This window comes from Muntiacus reevesi, chromosome 5 (assembly GCF_963930625.1).
Source record: "Muntiacus reevesi chromosome 5, mMunRee1.1, whole genome shotgun sequence".
NCBI classification, from domain to species: Eukaryota; Metazoa; Chordata; class Mammalia; order Artiodactyla; family Cervidae; genus Muntiacus; species Muntiacus reevesi.
The window spans coordinates 55,120,431-55,142,458 of record NC_089253.1 but is presented as its reverse complement, the minus strand read 5'-3'; the positions used below and the strand labels follow the sequence as shown (position 1 = coordinate 55,142,458).

The 22,028-nt window shown below is 35.9% G+C and overlaps 1 protein-coding gene across 1 annotated transcript in view; it reads right to left on the bottom strand.

Moving 5' to 3' along the window:
- Positions 1-22,028, bottom strand: part of KCNT2 (potassium sodium-activated channel subfamily T member 2) — a 422,637-nt gene that overhangs the window by 93,978 nt on the left and 306,631 nt on the right. Inside the window, exons 17-19 of the mRNA XM_065936707.1 lie at positions 21,102-21,315; positions 18,702-18,807; positions 11,883-12,055 (exon numbers count right to left, since the gene is read on the bottom strand). Coding sequence (XP_065792779.1) covers positions 11,883-12,055; positions 18,702-18,807; positions 21,102-21,315 — 493 coding nt within the window. The remainder of the gene's footprint in view (positions 1-11,882; positions 12,056-18,701; positions 18,808-21,101; positions 21,316-22,028) is intronic.

The window sequence follows — 22,028 nt, the reverse complement described above, 5'->3', positions numbered from 1 at the left end:
ATAGATTGGTTCTACACAGCCAAAAGCATGTAAAATATATAAATATGATTTGCTTTCAAGCCTACTTTTTAGACACTTTTTGAGCAACTGCTTAAATGAATTAAATTTGTTGGTTGCAGGAAACAATTGGTAAACTAAGACACAAGTTCATATGAGTTACCATAGAGTCAGTCATCTCCCCTATCACTGATAAAAAATTTACCTAGCACTGAATTTAAAAACAATGTTATAGCAAAAGCTGAATCAAGAAAACCCTTTCTCATTGCCTCTGCTTCACACAAATTTCAAAAATAGGACTGAATTGGAGAAGGGAGATTATACTTGAGTGAATGCAAGGGTATTCTAGGTTCAGAGTTGACTGAAGACAAATAAGAAGAATTGGGATAACTGATTTCTACATCTTCCAATTTAAAGTAAAAAGCGTAAAACTCAAAGAGCAGTAGCTCCTTTTAGATTCTTAAATGGAACAGTTAATTCTCCTAAAGATTGTCTCAAACTGCATGATCCCTTGAATTAGCCATCTCACATTAGAGGGGATTATTTTCCTGTTACAGGAAGGCAAGAGGCAAGATTTCTTACTCTGTTAAATGGCGAGAGAGTATTACCAAAGCTTTGAGTCCAAGATTCCCAGAAATAGTCCAGAAAAAATATTTTGCTTGAATCAGGCACAGTGTTCTATAGCAGGGGTTTTATGACTAAAACTGTGGAAACAAAATGTTATCCCAAATAAATTTCCTATGGTGAGAGGGTCCAGGACCATAATATCTAATCAATATGATGACCAAGTTTAAATCTCCAGAAATACTTCACTAGGGTGTTCCTTTTATCTAGGAAATTTATAATTATTCTTACATTTATTAAAATACTTTAAATGAAAGAAGAAGGTGAAAAGCAAATATGATCCCTTGGGGACCATAAAAATGATGCTAAATCTTATGACTTCACACCCTATTATTATAGTGTTAATTCACTTTTTCATATTTCGGCTCTTATGATCTTTATTTCCCCCACTAAACAAATTGTCTATATAGGAAAAGGAAAAGTTAACATAATAGAAGGTAATATTGATCAAAAAATGATACACAGAAGTTGTAATAAAATGAATATTTCATTGTCAATAAATCAAGGAAGTTGAGACTTGACAAAAACACTTCACTATGAGAATATTTGTACTAAACAGTTACTAGCTAGCCAAACCTGTACATATCAGTTAATTCCATACTCAAAATACTGGCTGTTGTAGTTTACACATAACATTGGCAAATGATTTTAGTAATTATTATTGAATATGAATTTAAATCTAAACAAATTTATAGGATCTATAGATTATTAATACATAAGAGTGGCATTGTTGAGTCACATAGAAAGTTTATTCATCATGTTTTAATTTTAGCTTATTTGTATTCATTTGAAATTGTATTTTATTCTTTATCTTTTTAGTAGACTACCAATTTGTTTTTATAATTCTGTGTGTATCAGTTTCTTCCCACTATCTTTTCCACAAAGACACTATTTTTAATTTAGCATGAGTGCTTTACACAGTTTGGCCACTAGATGGCGGCACAAGAAAAAAGTCAGGATGGTTGAAAAAGTTACAGAGAATCTAACTGGCAATGTCTCTCTACCCTTCTCTAAGACTTCTTTTTTGAGGAGAACCAGAATGTAAAGCTATAAATATAGAGGAATGTTTGTGAAAGCGTTTTAATTCCTTCATAGATTTTGTTTGCTCATTTATGTTTAAGGAAAACTTCAAACATTAGCAGAAGAGAATACTATAGTGAATCTCCTGTACCAATTACCCAGTTTCAATAATCGGTGACTTGTAGTCAATCCTGTTTCACCTCTGATCCTAGGAATCTGATCCTTTCCATTCTTCTTTTCCTCCCCATTAATACTTTTATAAAGGGAGAATTCATTTTAGTTTACATCAGAAAAGATGGATGAGAGGTTTATTTTGTATCTTTAAATAAAATATCCTAATGAATTTCAATAGAATACTATTAATATCACATCAAAGAAACATTACTAATGATAAAATATGGGTTGATTTCACTTTCATGGATTCAAATAGTAGTTTTAGTACCTCTATATTTTAATTAGTTGGTTAGTCTTATGACAGCAGTAATGTAAATTATATTAATGTAGTTGTTTAGTTGCTAACTTGTTTCCAACTCTTTCTTTCGCAACCTCATGGAAAGCAGTCTGCCAGACTCGTCTGTCCACCAGATTCTCCAGGCAAGAGTATTGGAGTGGGTTGCCATTTCCTACTCCAGAGGATCTTTTCGAGCCAGGGATCAAACCTGCATCTCTTGCATTGGCAGGTGGATTCTTTACCACTGAGCTAGCAGGGAAACCCAGGCATATTCATGTAGAATGGAGGCTAAATGTGTGTTAATCTGTTTGGCCATTAATGTATCCACAGTCAATAAACACTCTCAAAGTTACAAAGCTTTGTTTTTTTTAACATCTACAAGATGTAAACACGGGAGTTCTCAGTGGATAACTTTCAGCATTTTATTTGCAATGCTCTGGCTGATGTTTTTTTAGAATGGAAGATTAACACATTTTATAAGCATATTAGTTTTATGATCTCTTAATTTTAGTATTTGTTACAATACTAAAGTCATGTTCATGCATACAAAGGAATTTGTATTTTAAAGTTGAAGGATCACACACGTTTGATCTTTAATTAAGAAATTATTAGAACTCACAGACTTTAATATATTCTAAGAATGAACTAAGGAAATGCCCCAGTTAATAAATTTGACTTAAAAATGAGCACTTCCAAATTATTCTGAAGTTTTCCAAAAGTAATGGTACTGATACCGATGCAGAACAGCGTTGAAGTTCTAGGTTTTCTCTGTCACAATGTCAACAGTTACGAATCTTACTGCTGTAGATGGCACAACAGTGAAGTGGTTTTAGAAATGGAACAAGATTGACATGCAACGAGATTTGTTTAATTCAACAACAGATTACTGCTTAGGGAGTTTGAATGCAAGACGCATGACACGAGAACACAAGCTCCACATGCAAGGTACGTCCCGTTCACAACACTGAAGGGGCAAGTTGCACGCGACATGCAGCACGGGCACAGCGCACGACACGCACGGACGCCACGCTGGTGAGGGTGCCACGGATTTCGTCACCTACTTGTCAATAGAGCCCACCATGTAGTAAACCATTGGAAACCAACAGATGGCATCCAGAAAGTGCATGTCTGGCCTAAGCAGCACGTGGGTTACAAAATGAAACACAGTGTCACAACAGCGGCAGCGCTTCCGGGGAAGGAAGTAAGCTGACTCAGTTCTCATTTCCAATACTAAACGCCATTGACAGGATTAATCTTAAGTGACTTTTCTCGTAACATTAATTTTAAAATGTCATTTTTACTTGTTATGAATAATACAATGCACTCAGTAATTTTAAAAAAAAGTCACATTTCTGCTTCCTAAATCAGAAACATTATGGCAATATTCTACAAAAACACCAAACTGATACTCTTAGTTCATGACTAAAAAGTCTTTTCAATGAGTTTGAAATTATTCATCCTGAGAAAGTCTTGTAAAATGGGAAACTAGTGATTTTTTTGATGACATAAAATATAAGAAACTAAATTAGTGTGTCTATCTAATTTTCTCTAAGAGATATACAGAATCACAACATGTCCCTTAATATATCAACATATGAATAAAAAATATAGTATATGTACCCATGCAATATATATGTGTGTGTGTGTGTATATATATATATATGTAATACAGAATTAAAATTAAAGTATTTCACCTTTTACACTTTTCTCAATGTACACTTTTTTTTTTCTCAATATACACTGTTGAGCAAATTATTTTACAACTGAAATCTTTACTCTTTATGCACATTTGGGGAAAGACTCATAAACTTGGAAGCTTCCTTACAAATGACCTAATCCATTGCATTCATTTCATAAAGTTATCAATTCTTTCATTCATCTATTCACTCAGCATCTCTGAATCCAAAAGCTTTCCATAATAGACATTTTGGTATACTAAGGTGTAAGCAATATATATATATATATATATATATATATATATATATCTTGTTAGCTTGTACTACAAGAAATAGAGTTTTTGGAACACATATGTAAAAGCACAAAATTATAGAATATACTGAAAAATAAGGAATGGGTTGCACTCAGGATACAGAATAGAGGAAATACTTGATTTGGATGTTGAAGGACGAGTAGGAGATGGACCAGGAAAGGGGGAGGAAAGAGGACTTCTAGGCAAAGGGGAGCACAGCCCCGACAGCATCCCAGCCATTAGTCTCTCCTCCCTGATTCATTTCTTCCTGTTGATCAATTTCATCTCTCTTCATTTTAAAGAAAAATAATATTTAGTCCAGTGAATCATAAAAAGAAAACACCTAAAGAATCTCACTGTTGATGACATTCACACCATCATTCCTAAAATGACTTCCTAGCCATTTTAAGTGGTCCCATATTACTACGTATTATAAATGTACAACAATTCTTTAAAAAAGAAAAACCTCAATTATTCAGTTTCTAAGTTATTTTCACTTTTATGCTATTAATCCCTGGAGTGACAAGCTATTTCTAATATCTTGCTATTATAAAAATTACTGCTCTGGACTTTTTTTGGTGACTTTTTTCCTAGCATTTGGTTTCATCATTTGCCCCAAAACATGCATAGAAGTTTTCCCATTAGTGAGTCACAGGAAACAAATATTTTTAAAGCTCATGGTATAGATTGGTTTCACAAGTAGAATCATATATACTCCCAGTAGCGGTCTTGACTAGTGCCTGACAATTCTTCTCTTTCTGGGTGCTGCTTCTGACAATTAGAAGGGATATTCACACTGCTCATTTCAGACCTTCTATGTTTCCTGCCTGCCTTCTGGTTATAGAAGAAGATATTAGGATGTGAGTGACACAGGCTGGGACAGCACTGAGGTTCTGTGGTGCTTTCAAAGATCTTTTTGACTGTGTCATTTTGGTGGTCATTATTTTATCTCTCTTTGCTCTTACATAGTTTCAGTCAGATAACATGAATAACTCAATAACTTACATAGCAGAATTACATTCATAATTCCTTGTTATTAATCACACAGCTATACCCTGTGTGAAATAATCTAATTTTAAAAATCCAGATCATTTCCATTGTTTACACTTTCTTCTCTGACCATTTGTCCACTGTAACATATCTGTCTTCCAAAGACTTGGATCAATAGTTGATGTTATTAAATACTTCAACTTAATAAAGATACCAAAAAGTTTTCTATGTGATGAGAAGTACTGGGGTCACAAGGAACAAAGTAAGTCTTTATGTTATGCCAACCCTTCTATTACAGTTAAAACTGAAGATCTGGCCTTTGCATTTTGTTGCTCTGCTGGGTAGAAATCATTCAAAGTACTTGAACATCAAAATTACAGCCTGTTGTTAAGAAACTTGTGAATCTTATAGACATGCCATTCTGCCACAAACATGCATTTATTATATAATGCACAAGCAATCTTTCAAATCTTTAGATATTAGCATCTGTATTATGGTAGCACAGTTCATCCTTAGATGAATCCAGCAATGTTACAAGGCAAGGCAAGTCATCTGAAACCTGATAAATACATAATTCTGATGAGGTATATCTAATGTAGGGAGTCTAGTATGCCATGTGCATGTGTGATCAGTCACTAAGTCCTGTCTGACTCTTTGTGACCCTATGGACTGTAGCCTGCTAAGCTCCTCTGTTCATGAGACTTTCCAGACAAAAATACTGGAATGGGTTGCAATTTCCTCCTCCAAGGTATCTTCCCAACCCAGTGACTGAACCCTGATCTCCTCTACCTCCTGCATGACAGGTGGATTCTTTATCACTTGAGTCACTAGTGAAGTCATACTTTGCAAAATTTGACTTGTATAGTAAATAGATCCACCCACTACTTCTACTGATAAAGGTGGCTTAAAAGGACACCTGAAATATAAGGAATATATCAATCATAAATTCACATGTACTATGCCAACACATTTAAGTAAATTGGTAAAGGTCTTTATGGCACTAAACTGAATACTAAAGAAAAAATAAGCACATCATTAATCAGTCTTATCTGTAATTCAGTTAATAAAGATGACTATTTATGAGTCTAAATATCTTTACAAAGACTCTCATTACAAAAATTGTGATTATACACAAGTATGAATTAACCAGTTATTGATAAGAAATGAAAAGTTTTACGAAATTTCATGGATTTTCAAGTTGAAGATCATTTTTCCCCATTTAACTAATAACTATAATAAACTTGGGGGCTTCCCTGGTGGCTCAGATGGTAAAGAATCTGCCTACAGTTCAGGAGACTTGGGTTTGATTCCTGTGTGAGGAAGATCCCTTGGAGAAGGGAACAGCAACCCACTCCAGTATTCTTGCCTGGAGAATCCCACGGTCAGAGAAACCTGGAGGGCTACAGTCCACTGGGCTGCAAAGAGTTGAACATGGTTGAGCAACTAACACTATTATAAACTCAATTTTTTTATTTCAAATTCAAGAATGTATGAGACAGTTTATTTTGTTAGCATTTCATAATCCCACTTTTAAGCTTATTTCTCCCTTGAAAATGAAGCAGCATTTTAATTTCAACAACTTGAAATAAATTTCCCTTTTTTGTTGTTCTTAATTGGGTTTTCAGAAACTCACCCATTAGTTTGAATAGTGACAATGTCCTTTTGTTGACTGGTACAAGGTAGGAAAACTACATTTCTGGACTGGCTTTCGTGAGTCAGATACTATACTAGTGCTCTGTATACATTATTTTATATAATTGCAAAATAAGATAAATTTTCTCATTTTACAAATGAGGAAATTGAGGCTTACAGAAATTCGGTAACATACAGCCTATCAAGAGGGTCAGCTTAGATCTTATTTCAGATCTGTGTGAGTCTAAGGCTTGAATGTTTTTAATAAGGACCCTGATATATCATATGGTTTACCACTACTTTTGAAATAAGTTGAACTGAAGCTTACTTGTAACTATATGTGCAAAGAAGACTGATTTAGTAAATGGATAGTTTAAACAAGATGTTGTAAAAGCTAAGAAGATGAGTCTGAATCTTGTACTTTAAATCAGCGTAGCTTTGGGTAATATATTCCAAAGTTTTTTTGACTCACTTTTCCATCTCTCATATGAAATGATATCATCAGATGACTAGATGACCTTTAAGGTTGAAGTGGTAATCAAAATGTTTAAAATCAGTATGGTGCCACAACAGAATAGAACAGATGGCCAACCAATCAGAACTGAGACCAGTTTTGATGAACCAGTATCCAGTGCAAGATTAGCATATGAAGTGCAGAAAGCGTTTTACTTGGAAACATTATGAACACTTACTTTGACATATTATGTATGTGAATATCATGAATTTAATTTACATTTTAAATCTCATATTTGTGGCATCTGTTTTTTACATTGAATTAACTTGTTTTTCCACTAAATCTCCTAAGTAGCCATGCATTGACATTATTTTTAACAATGTTCACGTTCATTTAAAATAAAGTCAAATCCCACTAAACTAACTAGTAATTGTAGAAGTGTGTGTAATTATTAGTGTGTAAATTCTTATAACCCAGAAATATTTTAAAGAATAAAGCATCATATTTCTTTATAATACTGTAGGATAGATTGAAAAATACTAGCCACAGCAGAGAAAAAAGTTCTTTAAAACAGTTTCAGTGTTTTTTTAAAACAAGAGGATTGCATAAAACTTCCTGGAACATTATTTACTGGTGTTCATTCTTGTTTCCTCATTCTCAATCAAAGGAACAGAGAACAACAAATAAAATTGTTTGACACCACTTTTGGGAAATACACAGGATGCTAGTCAATTTTACAGACAGCACTTTTATCCCAACTCTTTGAAGAAAAGTCAAACCCACTAAAATTATTTAACAAAAGTCATGTGAATAGTTGGATTTCAAACTGTAGGTCCTTAGGAAAGCAAACAAAAATACTTAAGTGCAAAATAACCTCGTTAAAATATTCTTGTTTGACAATTGATAAACAATGTATTTTTGCATATGTCAAAAACCATGTAACTAAAGTAAGATCACATAGATGAAAGAACAATGACCTATGAACTGCAGAGAAGGTTCTAATCCTAGAATTGACCTTGGAAAAAGTCACATAACTTCTTTGGCCTGTTCCTCCTTTCTATGAAATAAGAGACAGTGGTGCAATCAAGTCGCACAGACCAATTTGTTTAAATGTTATTGTAATTTACAAGCTTTGAGATCTTAAGTTGCTTGGTACATCTTTCTGAGGATAAATCATGCTACATGACATGGATATATTTTTTATAGAAATAAAACATGAAATAAAGGCTAAGTACCTACTGGGATGACCACCATGTAGTAAATGCTCAGCAATTATGACTATAATGAACAAAGGTAGTATAAAGATTATTAATTTTATTAAATGATCACTATGGTCTTATTTAGGTAAAATAATCTCTGATAAAAGCTACATGTATACTTATATTGAATTACTGACCAGTTTTCCAGTAACTAAGGGAAACAGAATTTTCAGATTTTTTGATTGATGATTGATCAGATTCAGGAATTAAGACTGTGGACACAACTGCTTGATTTTATAATTCTATTATACAATCAGTCAATAATGTAGTAATTGGGCATTTTGGTAACTTGTTAATTCAAAACCAAAGAGAAAGGAAATGATTTAGCCATGGCAATTCCGAAGTCTACGCAAGATATACAGGTTAAGAAATCCTAACTCCTGCCACCTGCTCACTGGGATAAGATGGGATTAGTGATTCTGAAATAAGATTGGTTAGGGAAACTAGGTATGGAGAAGAACAAAAGTAAACTCCATTCCCAAATTTGGTGAGATTGACTCTTTTGCAAAGTACAAGACTGTGATTTATAAGGAATGTGTACTTGGCATTCACATTCAGATTCCTCACATATCTTTGGTCTTCACCACATTTTCTAGCTCGCAACTCCCAAAACCCTTGGAATTTCCTGAGTGATAAGAGTCATGGGAGCATCTCCTATTAATAATATTTGGTCTCTTACCCTCCTGAAATCACTTCAGAGACATGAAGGTGAAATGGGTGTCTTGTTCTTCATAACAAGCCTCTTTCCAGGACAGCTGGGTTTATGTTAATGAAGTGACATTTGGAATGTAGCTAAGGACGGAAGCTGTTTGCCAGAGAAGCCAGCCTGAATAGAGTGTGGGAACTTCAGTCCCACCTCCAGACTTTTGGGGAAGGGATAGGGGCAAGAGATTGAGTTTAATTACCAATGACCAGTGATTTAGTCAATTGTGCCTATGTAATGAATCTTCCACTAAAATCCCAAAAAGACACAGCTCAAAGAACTTCCAGGCTGGTGAACTGGTAGAGATTTGGTGACAGTGAGGCTCTTTCCCCACACCTTGCCCTGTGCATCTCTTCCACCCAGTTTTTCCTAGTTATATGACTTTATAATAAGCTGGCAATGCAGTCAGTAAAATGTTTATCTGAATTCTGTGAGCTGCTCTACCAAATAACTTGACCTTGAGTAGGTGTTGGTGGAAACCTCTGAGTTACAGCCAGTCGGTCAGAAGTACAGGTAACAACCTGGACTTGCAACTGGCATCAAAGTTCATGGAGGGAGTCACTGAAACTTCCAGTCTATTGTTGTTGTTCAGTTGCTGAGTTGTGTCCCACTATTTGTGATCCCATGGACTGCAGCACTCCAGGCTCCCCTGTCCTTCATTATCTCCCAGAGTTTGTTCAAACTCATTCCCATTGAGTTGGTGATGTTATCCAATCATCTCATCCTCTGCCACCCCTTTCTCCTCCTGCCCCCAATCTTTCCCAGCATCAGGGTCTTTTTCAGTCTACAGCTGATCAGTTATAAGGTGATAACCTGGCTCCTGATTGACTTCTGGAATGGGTGTGGGGAAATTTTGAAGAACTGAAACTTCAACCTGGGAAGCTAATACTACTTTTTTTCTATTTCTGGGTAGACAGTATCAGAACTGAGTTGAATTCCCCCAGAACAGAGCTGGAGTCCTGAGAACTGCTTGTTGGAGGTGTGGAAAAACTCTCTCTCTCTCTCTCTCTCACACACACACACACATTGAAATTGGGTCCCAGAACCCAGTTAGGAGTTTTATACATCAGGACCAGGAATTATACCTTGAAATAATATAAAGAAGGCGAAAGAATAATTTTTACCCATAGCTTTACACAGGGATGATGTAGGCACAGTTCTACTTCTTTTTTTTTTTTTTTTCAAGTCTCTTCCGCTCTGCTTCTCTGTATTCTGAGGCCTGAGTTGACCCACTTTAATCCCATCCATAGGACATGGGAACTCATGGTCTAAGTCACGCATGAGTTGCACAAGCATGTATGCTTAGTCATATCTAACTCTTTGTGACCTTATGGACTGTAGCCTTGCAGGCTTCTCTGTCCATGGGATTCTCCTGGCAAGTATGTTGGAGTGGGTTGCCATTTCCTCCTCCAGGGGATCTTCCCAATCCACCAGATTGTTTACTACTGAGACACCTGCTCTAAGTCAATCAGCTTGTAAATACCCCTGCATTTTTAAGGGAGTGGACACACCAACCCATAGGCAAAAAGAGCCAGCATCTGACACTTCTGAGTTCATATAGTGGATGAGCATCTCCTGTGTGTCAGATCATCTCCTTCCAGAGATGCTCCATAATTAGGCCCAAGGCCTTGGAGGTGCTTGGGTGCCATGTTCTATCACCCTAGCCACCCAGTAACCACTCTTATCCTGCTAGGATTTGCTTTATTAAACTTTTATTTCATCTGACATTGGGTCTAAATTTTTGTTTTCCTACATCTGCCCTAAATTTATGTCACCTTTCCCTGGATGCCAAAAGCATTGAATCATCATCAGACCTGAAAGTTCTTCAACTGAAACCTCTAGAGGTGTGCTCAAGTTTTAGAGTTGATTATCACTGAGATTCTGATGCTAAAAAGAGATGCATCTATGAGAATCTTGATATTCATATATTCAGAATAAATAACGTCATGAAGTTATATCAGGGAGTTATCTCTGTTTTGAGAAAATTCTTTTCATAAATTTTAAAAGCAGAGACAAGGCAGTGGATGTTGGCCTTATTTAGCTTATCCCCAAATCTGCATCACTTTAGAAATTAAGAGGAGAATTGGAGGATGTTAAACTATGGTATTGATTTAAGGACCATCTGCTACTAATTTGAGTCAGAGAGAGAAATATCGTAATTTTAGCACACACACAATGGATTTGACCACAGCATTCGGTGATGTATATCTATATCTGTGTAAGGATCTTGAAATTTTTAAACAGTCTTGTTTCGTAAGAGTATATTAATCAAACATTTTCTAAAGAAAAGAACATGGTAAAGTGTAAACTATTCATGTTATGTTACAGGATATATGTTTTAACAGTGAAAGAATCATAAGAAGCAATGATGTGTTATCATATGACATAAAATGGATCATTAATATGCTTCTCTGATAATTAATGGTTCTTTACAAAGACAACAAAATTGTTCACTTTTGGCAGAGATTTTCCAGGCTAGTAGATTAATTTAAGGAAAATAACTGTAATTATTTCAGTGGCATGTTTCCCACTGGTAGAGAGATGACCATTTGCAAAAATAGTCTTAAATAAAAGGCTCAGAGCACTCTTGTTATGTTTTAAGTTGTATATGTGAAACATAATCATACTCAATGATTGTTTTGTACCACAGCACAAAATATATCTCCCATATATGCCATAATGTTTCTGACTTAAAATATTCTAAATTTAATTCTAAATTAAATTATTTTTGATAAAATATTAACAAATTTTTCTCTTGCTTGTGTATTTTAAGATATACTTACGGGTTATCCAATAGCAGTATTACGGGGTTAAGTTCTTTCTTTGGTCTATAATAAGCCCTGAGAGGAACAATAAAATTATACAATCCATTTCCAGCTGTTTCAGCTGCAACTATAATTAGCTTATTTTTGAATCCATAGGCTTTTGCGTCCTCATAGTAGTTATGCTGGCAACTCTAGAGAAGAAAAATTATACACAGAAATACCATTTTTATACTCCACTAAAATCGGGTGAAAAAATTTAGGAGACAAAGAAATGTGAAATTAGTCCATCATGGTGAATCCTTTGTTTTCTAATCAATTTGAAAATAGTTGCACTTTTCTATGCCTAATTCTCCAGCCTGAAGGTGTACATGGACAAAACCAATGAATTCCAGGTAGGCAGGCTGACATGGGGGAATGAAAAGGCAGTGATATGTGTGGGCACACATTCTGCTGCAGGGTGGAACTTGCCTCTAGATGACATCTGGGTACCAATATTAAGGAATCATCACAATGTACACATACATCAAAGCATCATGCTAAATACCTCAAATATACACAATTTTATTTGTCAATCATAATCCACCAAAGCTGGAAAAATAATCTGAGTTTTATTTCCAGAAACAGAGTAACATTATAACTAAGTAACCCTGCAACATTCCAAGAACTGAATACCAAAAGGATAGATATTGAAAGGGATTTTTTCATTAAAAAACAAACAAACAGAAAAACTGTAATTGTCTAAAAGCATACCTGAGCTGGCAAGACAATGATGTAAATATTCAAAAGTAAAATACTAATACTAGCAATAACAAGAACAACATAATAACACATTACCGAAATGTATTTCCTGAGGGTATTTTGCTACTTCCAAGGGAGCTAGAATTTACTGGACTTGGCATTATTATATCAAGATCCTTTTAAATAAAATTATCTGCCTGGAGAACTGTTTTAGCATTCTGGTTTTTTAAACTTTATATCTTTATGTAGGTTTCTTTTTATTTGGGCTGAGATTAGTTGATTCTCTGTGGATTCATTATCAACTCTGGAATATTCTCTGCCTTTATTCCTGAATAAAAACTTGCAAAACATTTTTCGGGAACAAGGTATCTCGAATCAGCAGAAATCAATAAGCAACAGAATTAGACTCACAAATATTACAGACTTCCTTGTTACTAGATTCAGAATAGAAAATGAACATGTTTACTATGTTTACAGAAATAAAAGAGAACAAGAGGATATTGGAAATATTTGGGTAGATGTTTAAAAAATTACAAATACTCTAGGCTGGAATTAAAAGGTATCACAACTTAAAACAGAAATTCAAAAAATGATTTAAATCACACATTCTGTTCATCTGAAGGGATCAATTGCATGATTGAGTTGAAGTAATTATTCAGAATACAGGGAGAAGAGAGAAAGTAGTATGGAAAAAATTAAGGTGTGTGAGAAGACAGTATGTCTAATACACATGTAAACAGAATGTCTGACAAAAAGGTGAGAACAACTATTCATGTAAAGATTGACTAAGGCTTTTCTAGAATTAACGAAGCATGCAAATCACTAGATTCTGAAAACCCAATGAATCCTAATCCAAATAAATAAAGAGAAATCCAGGGTCATACACAGTGTCATACTGCAGGACAATCAAGACAAGAAGACTTTAAATGCAGCCATAAAGAAAAGAGAACTGTACCTACAAGAAACACACATTAGAACGATGGCTGACTTCTCACCAGCAGTGTGCAGCACAGAAGGCAGTGAATGAAACCCTAACATGTTGAAAAAAAAAAAAAAAAAAAAAAAACTCAGAACCTGGAATTGGAACTCAGCCAAACTAGTCTCTAGGAAGGAGGACAAAATAAGGACATATCTAGAGAAAACTGAAATGGAAAGAATTTATCACTATAGGATTTCATTAGCAGGATTTCTAAAGCTGTAATCATGAAAGTGGAAAGATCAATTCAGAAGGAAGAATTAAGGCATAAGAAAGAGCAGAGCACAGGAGATAACAAAGGAGAAGGGCAGTAGGTCCCCACTGGAAGTACCATTGGAGAACTGTGAAGTACAAACAGGATCTGAGGCCACATAAATTTAGGTCCTTTACAAAGAGATCATGGAAGAAGAAGGTGCCAGGTTGGGGCTGAGATTATTAAAGTACTTCATTTTTATGAGATCAAGTGAGGAAACTGAACTACTTTGGAAAATTTAGAAGCAGCGTAATTAGCAAGAAAAAAATAACACAAGGATATAACATGGAAATTATTACTGATAAACCTTGTCCAGGAAGGAGCCTACTGATGCTCACGTAAAGCAGACTGAGCAACAAAATCCTTGCTCACAGACTCCATAGATGCAGCAGTGTTGGCTGCCTAACCCCACCCTCAAATTGCAAAGTGGACACTCATTTACAGAGCTGACTACCACCTCCAACCAGACTCAGTTCAGTTCAGTCTCTCAGTTGTGTCCGACTCTTTGTGGCCCCATGTACTGTAGCATGACATACCTTCTGTCCATCACCAACTCCTGGAGTTTACTCAAACTCATGTCCAATGAGCCGGTGATGCCATTCAACCATCTCATCCTCCATGGACCCTTTCTCCTCTCTCCTTCAATCTTTCCCAGCACCAAGGTCTTTTCAAATGAGTCAGTTCTTCCCATCAGGTGGCCAAAGTATTGGGGTTTCAGCTTCAGCATCAGTCTTTCCAATGAATATTCAGGACCGATTTCCTTTAGGATGGCCTGGTTGGATCTCCGTGTGGTCCAAGGGACACTTAAGAGTATTCTTCAACAACACAGTTCAAAAAGTATCCATTCTTCAGCATTCTGCTTTCTTTATACTCCAACTCTCACATCCATACCTGACAACTGGAAAAACCATAGCTTTGACTAGACGGATTTTTGTTGGCAAAGGAATGTCTCTGCTTTTTAATATGCTGTCTAGGTTGGTCATAACTTTTCTTCCATGGAGCAAGTGTCTTTTAATTTCATGGCTGCAGTCACCATCTACAGTGGTTTCAGAGCCCCCCAAAATAAAGTCTGCCACTGTTTCCACTGTTTCCCCATCCATTTGCCATGAAGTGATGGGACTAGATGCCAGATTCATCATTTTCTGAATGCTGTTTTAAGCCAGCTTTTTCACTCTTCTCTTTCACTTTCATCAAGAGGCTCTTTAGTTCTTCCTCACTTTCTGCCATAAGGGTAGTGTCATTTGCATATCTGAAGTTATTGATATTTCTCCTGGCAATCTTGATGCCAGCTTGTGCTTCATCCAGCCCAGCGTTTCTCATGATATACTCTGCATATAAGTTAAATAAGCATGGTGACAATATACAGCCTTGATGTACTCCTTTCCCTATTTGGAACCAGTCTGTTGTTCCATGTCCAGTTCTAACTGTCGCTTCCTGACCTGCATACAAACTTCTCAAGAGGCAGGTCAGGTGGTCTGGTATTCCCATCTCTTTAAGAATTTTCCACAGTTGTGACCCACACACTCAAAGGCTTTGACATAGTCAATAAAACAGAAGTAGATATTTTTCTGGAACTCCTTTGCTTTATTGATGATCCAATGGATGTTGGCAATTTGATCTCTGGTTCATCTGCCTTTTGTAAATCCAGCTTGAACATCCAGAAGTTCATGGTTTAAGTACTATTGAAGCCTTGCTTGGAGAATTTTGAGCATTACTTTGCTAGCATGTGAGATGAGTGCAGCTGTGCGGTAGTTTGAGCATTCTTTGGCATTTCCTTTCTTTGGGATTGGAATGAAAACTGACCTTTTCCAGTCCTGTGGCCACTGCTGAGTTTTCCAAATTTGCTGGCATATTGAGTGCAGCACGTTCACGGCATCATCTTTAAGGATTTGAAATAGCTCAGCTGGAATTCCATCACCTCCACTAGCTTTGTTTGTAGTGATGCTTTCTAAGGCCCACTTAACTTTGCATTCCAGGATGTCTGACTCTAGGTGAGTGATCATGCCATCGTGATTACGTGGGTCGTGAAGATCTTTTTTGTACAGTTCTTCTGTGTATCCTTGCCACCTCTTCTTAATACCTTCTGCTTCTGTTAGATCCATACCATTTCTGTCCTCTATTGTGCCCATCTTTGCATGAAATATTCCCTTGGTATCTCTAATTTTCTTGAAGAGATTCCTAGTCTTTCCCATTCTATTGTTTTCCTCTATTTCTTTGCACTGATCACTGAGGACGGCTTTGTATCTCTCCTTGCTGCTCTTTGGAACGCTGCATTCAAAAGGGTCTATCTTCCTTTTCTCCTTTGCCTTTCACTTCTCTTTTCACAGCTATTTGTAAGGCCTCCTCAGAAAACTATTTTGCCTTTTTGCAATTCTCTTTCTTTGGGATATTCTTGATCACTGTCTCCGGTACAATGTCACAAACCTCCATCCACGGTTCTTCAGGCAGTCTGTCTATCAGATTTCATCCCTTGAATCTATCTCTTTTCCACTGTATAATCACAAAGGATTTGATCTAGTGGTTTTCCCTACTTTCTTCAATTTAACTCTGAATTTCACATTAAGGAATTATGATCTGAGCCACAGTCAGCTCCTGGTCTTGTTTTTGCTCAATGTATAGAGCTTCTCCATGTTTGGCTGTAAAGAATATAATCAATCTGATTTTAGTATTGACCATCTGGTGATGCCCATGTGTAGAGTCTTCTCTTGTGTTGTTGGAAGAGTGTGTTTGCTATGACCAGTGTGTTCTCTTGGCAAAACTCTACTGGTCTTTGCCCTGGTTCACTCGGTACTCCAAGGCCAAAGTTCCCTGTTACTCCAGGTGTTTCTTGACTTCCTACTTTTACTTCCCAGTCCCCTATAATGAAAAGGACATCTTTTGTGGGTGTTAGTTCTAGAAGGTCTTGTAGGTTTTCATAGAACTATTCAACTTCAGCTTCTTCAGCATTACTGGTCAGGACATAGATTACTATGATATTGAATGGTTTGCCTTGGAAACTAACAGAGATCATTCTGTTGTTTTCGAGATTGCATCCAAGTACTGCATTTCAGACACTTTTGTTAACTATGATGTCTACTCCATTCCGTCTAAGAAATGGCACCAACCAGACTGGTGCCACCTAAAGAATGAATAATCCCAGATGTCATAGACTAATCAACAATAGTTGGAAATTTCTCCTTCTTAGAGACTGATTGTCATCTTCTGGCTCTGAAAGTCTCCATTTCTCCTTTAACAAGACTCACTTCTGAAAGCCTAGCTTTTTCTTGTATCAGGTTCCCTGCTTGGTAGTTTAGTCATTAAGTCATGTTCAATTCTTGGGACCCAATGGACTGTAGCCTGCCAGGCTCCTATGGTCCGTGGCATTCTCCAGGCAAGAATACTCGAGTTGGTTTCCTTCTCCAGGCGATCTTCTTGACCCAAGGAATGAACCTGCATCTCCTGCATTACAAGTGAATCCTTTATGGAATGAGAGCCAGGGAAGTCCAAAAGGTCAACCTTGCCCAAACAGTGACTTGAACCCTGGACCCTCAGATTAAAAGTATGATGATCTACTGACTGATCTCTCCTGGGCTCCCTGCTTGTGGTAAGTCACTCAGTCGTGTCTAATTCTTTGCGACCCCATGATCTGCAGCCAGCCAGATTCCTCTGTCCATGGGATTCTCCAGGAAAGAATACTGGAGTGGGTTACCACACCCTTCTCTGGGGATCTTCCCAACCCAGGGATTGAATCCAGGTCTCCTGCATTGCAGGAGAATTCGCTACCAACAAGGGAGCGCTGAATGACTAAACACTCACAGAGAGATGGAAACTGATATTTAATGATAAAGTTATCCCTCCAAACTGTAAAGCCTGTAAGCATAGAGCTGCGATTTTTATACCAGGTAACTCCAAAATTTAGAATCAAAGAAGAAATTCCTGGTTAGAATTAGTGGCATGTTTTAATTTCTGGGAGATGGGGAGTTGCAGAGTGTTCTTTTTATGTGCTTTCTTATTCATTAGGAAAGCAAATCCTTGCACAGGGCTTGCCCAATGGTCATGCTGTGAAAGAGATGAAAATGCCCGCTTTTTTACAATGTTTCTGTTTTTGATGATTTCTCCTGAACATCAGCCAGGAACCAAAAACCAGTATAAAATCTTCAGAGAAGGAGTCATTAAACAAGACACTTCCAGTTTAGTCAATAATGAATCTTTGTGAACAACACATGGACTACCTAACTTGCATCACATCAAGCAATTCCACTTTGAGATTTGAGGCAAAAATGCCTAGTAAAGTACATAGAGTGTATTTGGCCAAAATGATCTGAGGAGGACTCTGGTTTGCAGCTCTGGCACCTTTGTTTTCCTTTTAAGAACATGACTGATCAACTCCTCAAGCACATCAGTGGAGGGTAAAGCACTGGGGTAATCATTGCTGCTGTTGCTGCTAAGTCACATCAGTCGGGTCCGACTCTACGCGACCCCATAGACGGCATCCCACCAGGCTCCCCCGTCCCTGGGATTCTCCAGGCAAGAACACTGGAGTGGGTTGCCATTTCCTTCTCCAATGCAGGAAAGTGAAGAGTGAAAGTGAAGTCGCTCAGTCGTGTCCGACTCTAAGCGACCCCATGGACTGCAGCCTACCAGGCTCCTCCATCCATGGGATTTTCCAGGCAAGAGTACTGGAATGGGTTTCCATTGCCTTCTCTGGGGGTAATCATTAGTGCAGTTTAAAAAAGTAAAATTCACCACGTTATGTATTACATTTACATTTGAAAGATAATACTCTATAAACACATTTCAGTCAAAAAATTGTACAGAATTATTTAAATGCATGCAACTACATGATGCCATCATTTTAGTTTTACAGAAAATAACAGCCCCAAATGCTTACCTTGTCTAGTCTTAAGCAGCAAAATGGTACTTTTTCATGAAGGAGATGACAAAAAGTGGGTGAACTTCCTATGTATGGAGAGTAAGGTGGGTAGCCTTTAGCATATCTGTAAAACAATATGAAATACCTAATTACCTTGAATAATGTAGGCAAAGTCTGACAAATCAGTTGTAGTCACATTTCTCACTTTGATAAAGTTAGATGTAGTAACGCTTTGCATTGCAATTATATTTTGATAAAGAAACAATTTGGAACAAGGGCCATGGACCAAAGCTGACTCATCACATGGTTTTGTGAACTAGTTTTCATATGTCTAAATGGTTGGAAAAAGTCAAAAGAAGAGTACTATTTCATCTCATGTGAACATTAAAGGAAATTTAAATTTCATTGTCCACAACTGAAATTCTGTCAGAATATGGCCATGCTCACTCATCTCTTCAGAAACAGAGTTGAAGAGCTGAAGCAAAGACCATAAAGTCTAAAATATTTACTAACTGGTCCTTTCCAATCTTCAGTTTAAAAGATTTAGATAGATTTTAGAAAATAGCAATGTTAATTTTATAAAAACATATTTAAAGCTAAATTCATTATTATGATTCACTCTATCAATATTCATGAGTCATGATTTTTTATTTTTTTAAGAAAAAAGAGTAAATGGTTGACTGAACTATTCCACTAGACCCACACCAAAACCAGAGTTATTGGTGAAATAATGTTTAAATATTATCAAAGATATTTGGCTTGTTTATTGACTTTATAAGATAGTCACCTGCACATTATGGCTATAAGATTTTCAAAGTGAAGTTATCAAAGTAACCGCATAAATGAAAATTAAGAGGCAAAAGACAATTTAATGGAGGAAAAGTTCTTTTATCCAATATGAAAGCTCCATTTTGATGAAGAAAATTTATCTTTCAAACCAAGAAATTTCAAACCTAGTTAGAACTGTTTTTCAGACACCATTAGCTAAGAGAGTAAAATGGAGAATATTTTGCAAATTTAGAAGTTGACAGTCTCCTCTATTACTTCAATGTCTTTTTCATTTTTCTAGGAGTAAAAAATATTCCACCTCTCAATTTTTCTGAAGTACATGTAAAGAAAGAATTTCTATCACAGCACCATTTCTAGAAATATACTGGTGGTCAAACTGCTCCTTCTTCCTATCAAATATTTCATAAATCTATTTCAGTATTATTAATTTCTTAGAGAGTGAAATTGTCTTCTGTGGATATGCCTAAGTTTCTTGTAATAAATATTTGAAAGTGTAATAAGTAAATACATATTTATTTGTTACATACAAATAAATACATACATACAAATACATAAATATTTATTTCAAATAAATATTTGAAAGAATATTTGAAAGATTAATAGAAGGATTTTTCTACATTCCAATTATATTTCAGTATATTTTAGTATATTTCAGCATATTTTAGCTCAATTCAACATTAACTGAACTTCTATGATATGAAAAATATTAGAAGTGCCTGAGTGATGTTACCATTACCACTAGGACTAGTACTATACCTAATAGTGACTGATACTCACTGAATGCTTACTCTGCACAAACCATTGTTCTAAGTACATTCCTCCATTATCTCAATTAATCTTCATATGAACCCTGTTTACAGATAAAGCATTGTAGGTCAGATGATTTTAAACAAAGCCACTGGTACACAACCAGTATAAAGTGAAACTGCCAAGGGACACAAATTCCTTTGGACTCCACTGTTAAGGCAGTCGAACACTGTGCTTCCCTTAAGAAATACCAACATAATACATGAATAAGACAAGTAAACAAACTCTACTCTAGGCTAAAATGTGACCAATACCTTAAATATTGATACTATTTATTATGGAATCTTGGTTAAGAGAACTGGACTTCATTTATTCATTCACTCAAAACATTATTGATGTAATTAAATTAAATAAAAAAGATTGCTGAATGCTGAGGCAGACAAGAGCTTAATGGAAGAAGCTGCATTACATGTTGCTAAATTGATTGAGCTTCAATATGGAAGTAGAAAAACAAACTAAAGGTATAAGTTATGTTATAATTTAATAAAAGCATTATTACTTATTTTTAAGAAAAAAATGAAAAATGCAAACCGTACCCTTAAAGAAAAAAATGTAAAATGTGATATAGATTTATCATGGAAATACTGATATACATATTTTTTTTCTTTAAGGATAAAGGCTAACATAGAGAAAAATGAAGCTGTAAATAGCTGTTGAAGCCAGAAATTCAAGGGCTTAGAATATTTTATCATCAAGAGAGATATTGACTAATAAGAAGAGTGTTTCGGCAGAAGTATGTAGGACTGATTCTGAGATGTCCAGAAGGGAAGGACATTAGTTTTTCACGGCAAGCACAAGTCCCAGTAAACCTTACAAACATACTCCAAGTTCGAGGACATTTCTTCATCTGGTGTAGTTTCATCTTCTGATTGGTCACTTAGAAGCTCACATGTTTGAATTGATGACGTGTCTGCAACCTCTAAAACGGGAGCAATGCTGGGTCTTCTGACTTCTTTACTTCCCTCTGTAGGAAGAGACAGGGTAGGGCCACTTGCAGATCTGCAGCTCGTGTCTTGCAAGTCTATGGCCACAGTACCTGGAACAACGAGAAATGAAAATCCATCAAAGTGTTTGCCACCTATAGGACAGGCAATCATTTAATGATTAAACTGAGATGAAGCACAGTCAGTATAACCAGGAAATATACTATGCACTGTTTACCCTTTAACCTCAAAAGTGATTTACTTCTTTTTAGTTTGAGCATTTTTACCCACAGGGATAAAAAATTCTGTATTTGTGCAAAAGTGTATTTGCTACAACTAGGTCTATAGTATGAAACATAAGATTTGTGAAATCATGAAACACTTAGACATTTAAATTTTAAAAATTGTTTAAATTTATATTTGTTTTAAACCAATGAAAATTTTTGCTCCATTTCACTTTTATGGATCTCTCATTATACCTTTTCTCCTTATATTATTGAGTTATCTTTCTTTTACTCATTTATAACTACTTTTTAATATTAGAATAATTAATGTTTATTAATATTTATTAAGCCCTTCTCTGTGGCAAGCACAATTCTAGGCACTCAAGATATTCAAGGAATAAGGCAGACAATGTTCCTATGCATATGGATTTGTCTTTAAGATAATCAAATGGACAAAGAAATGGAAAAACTAATTCTCAGTAATGCTAAATACCATGCAGAAAATAAAACAGAATTATGTTACGTGATGTAGTATAGGGGGGACAGGAAGCAGGGGAGAGGATGAACTTTTCACCCAGTGATGAGAAGCTATACTCCAAAAT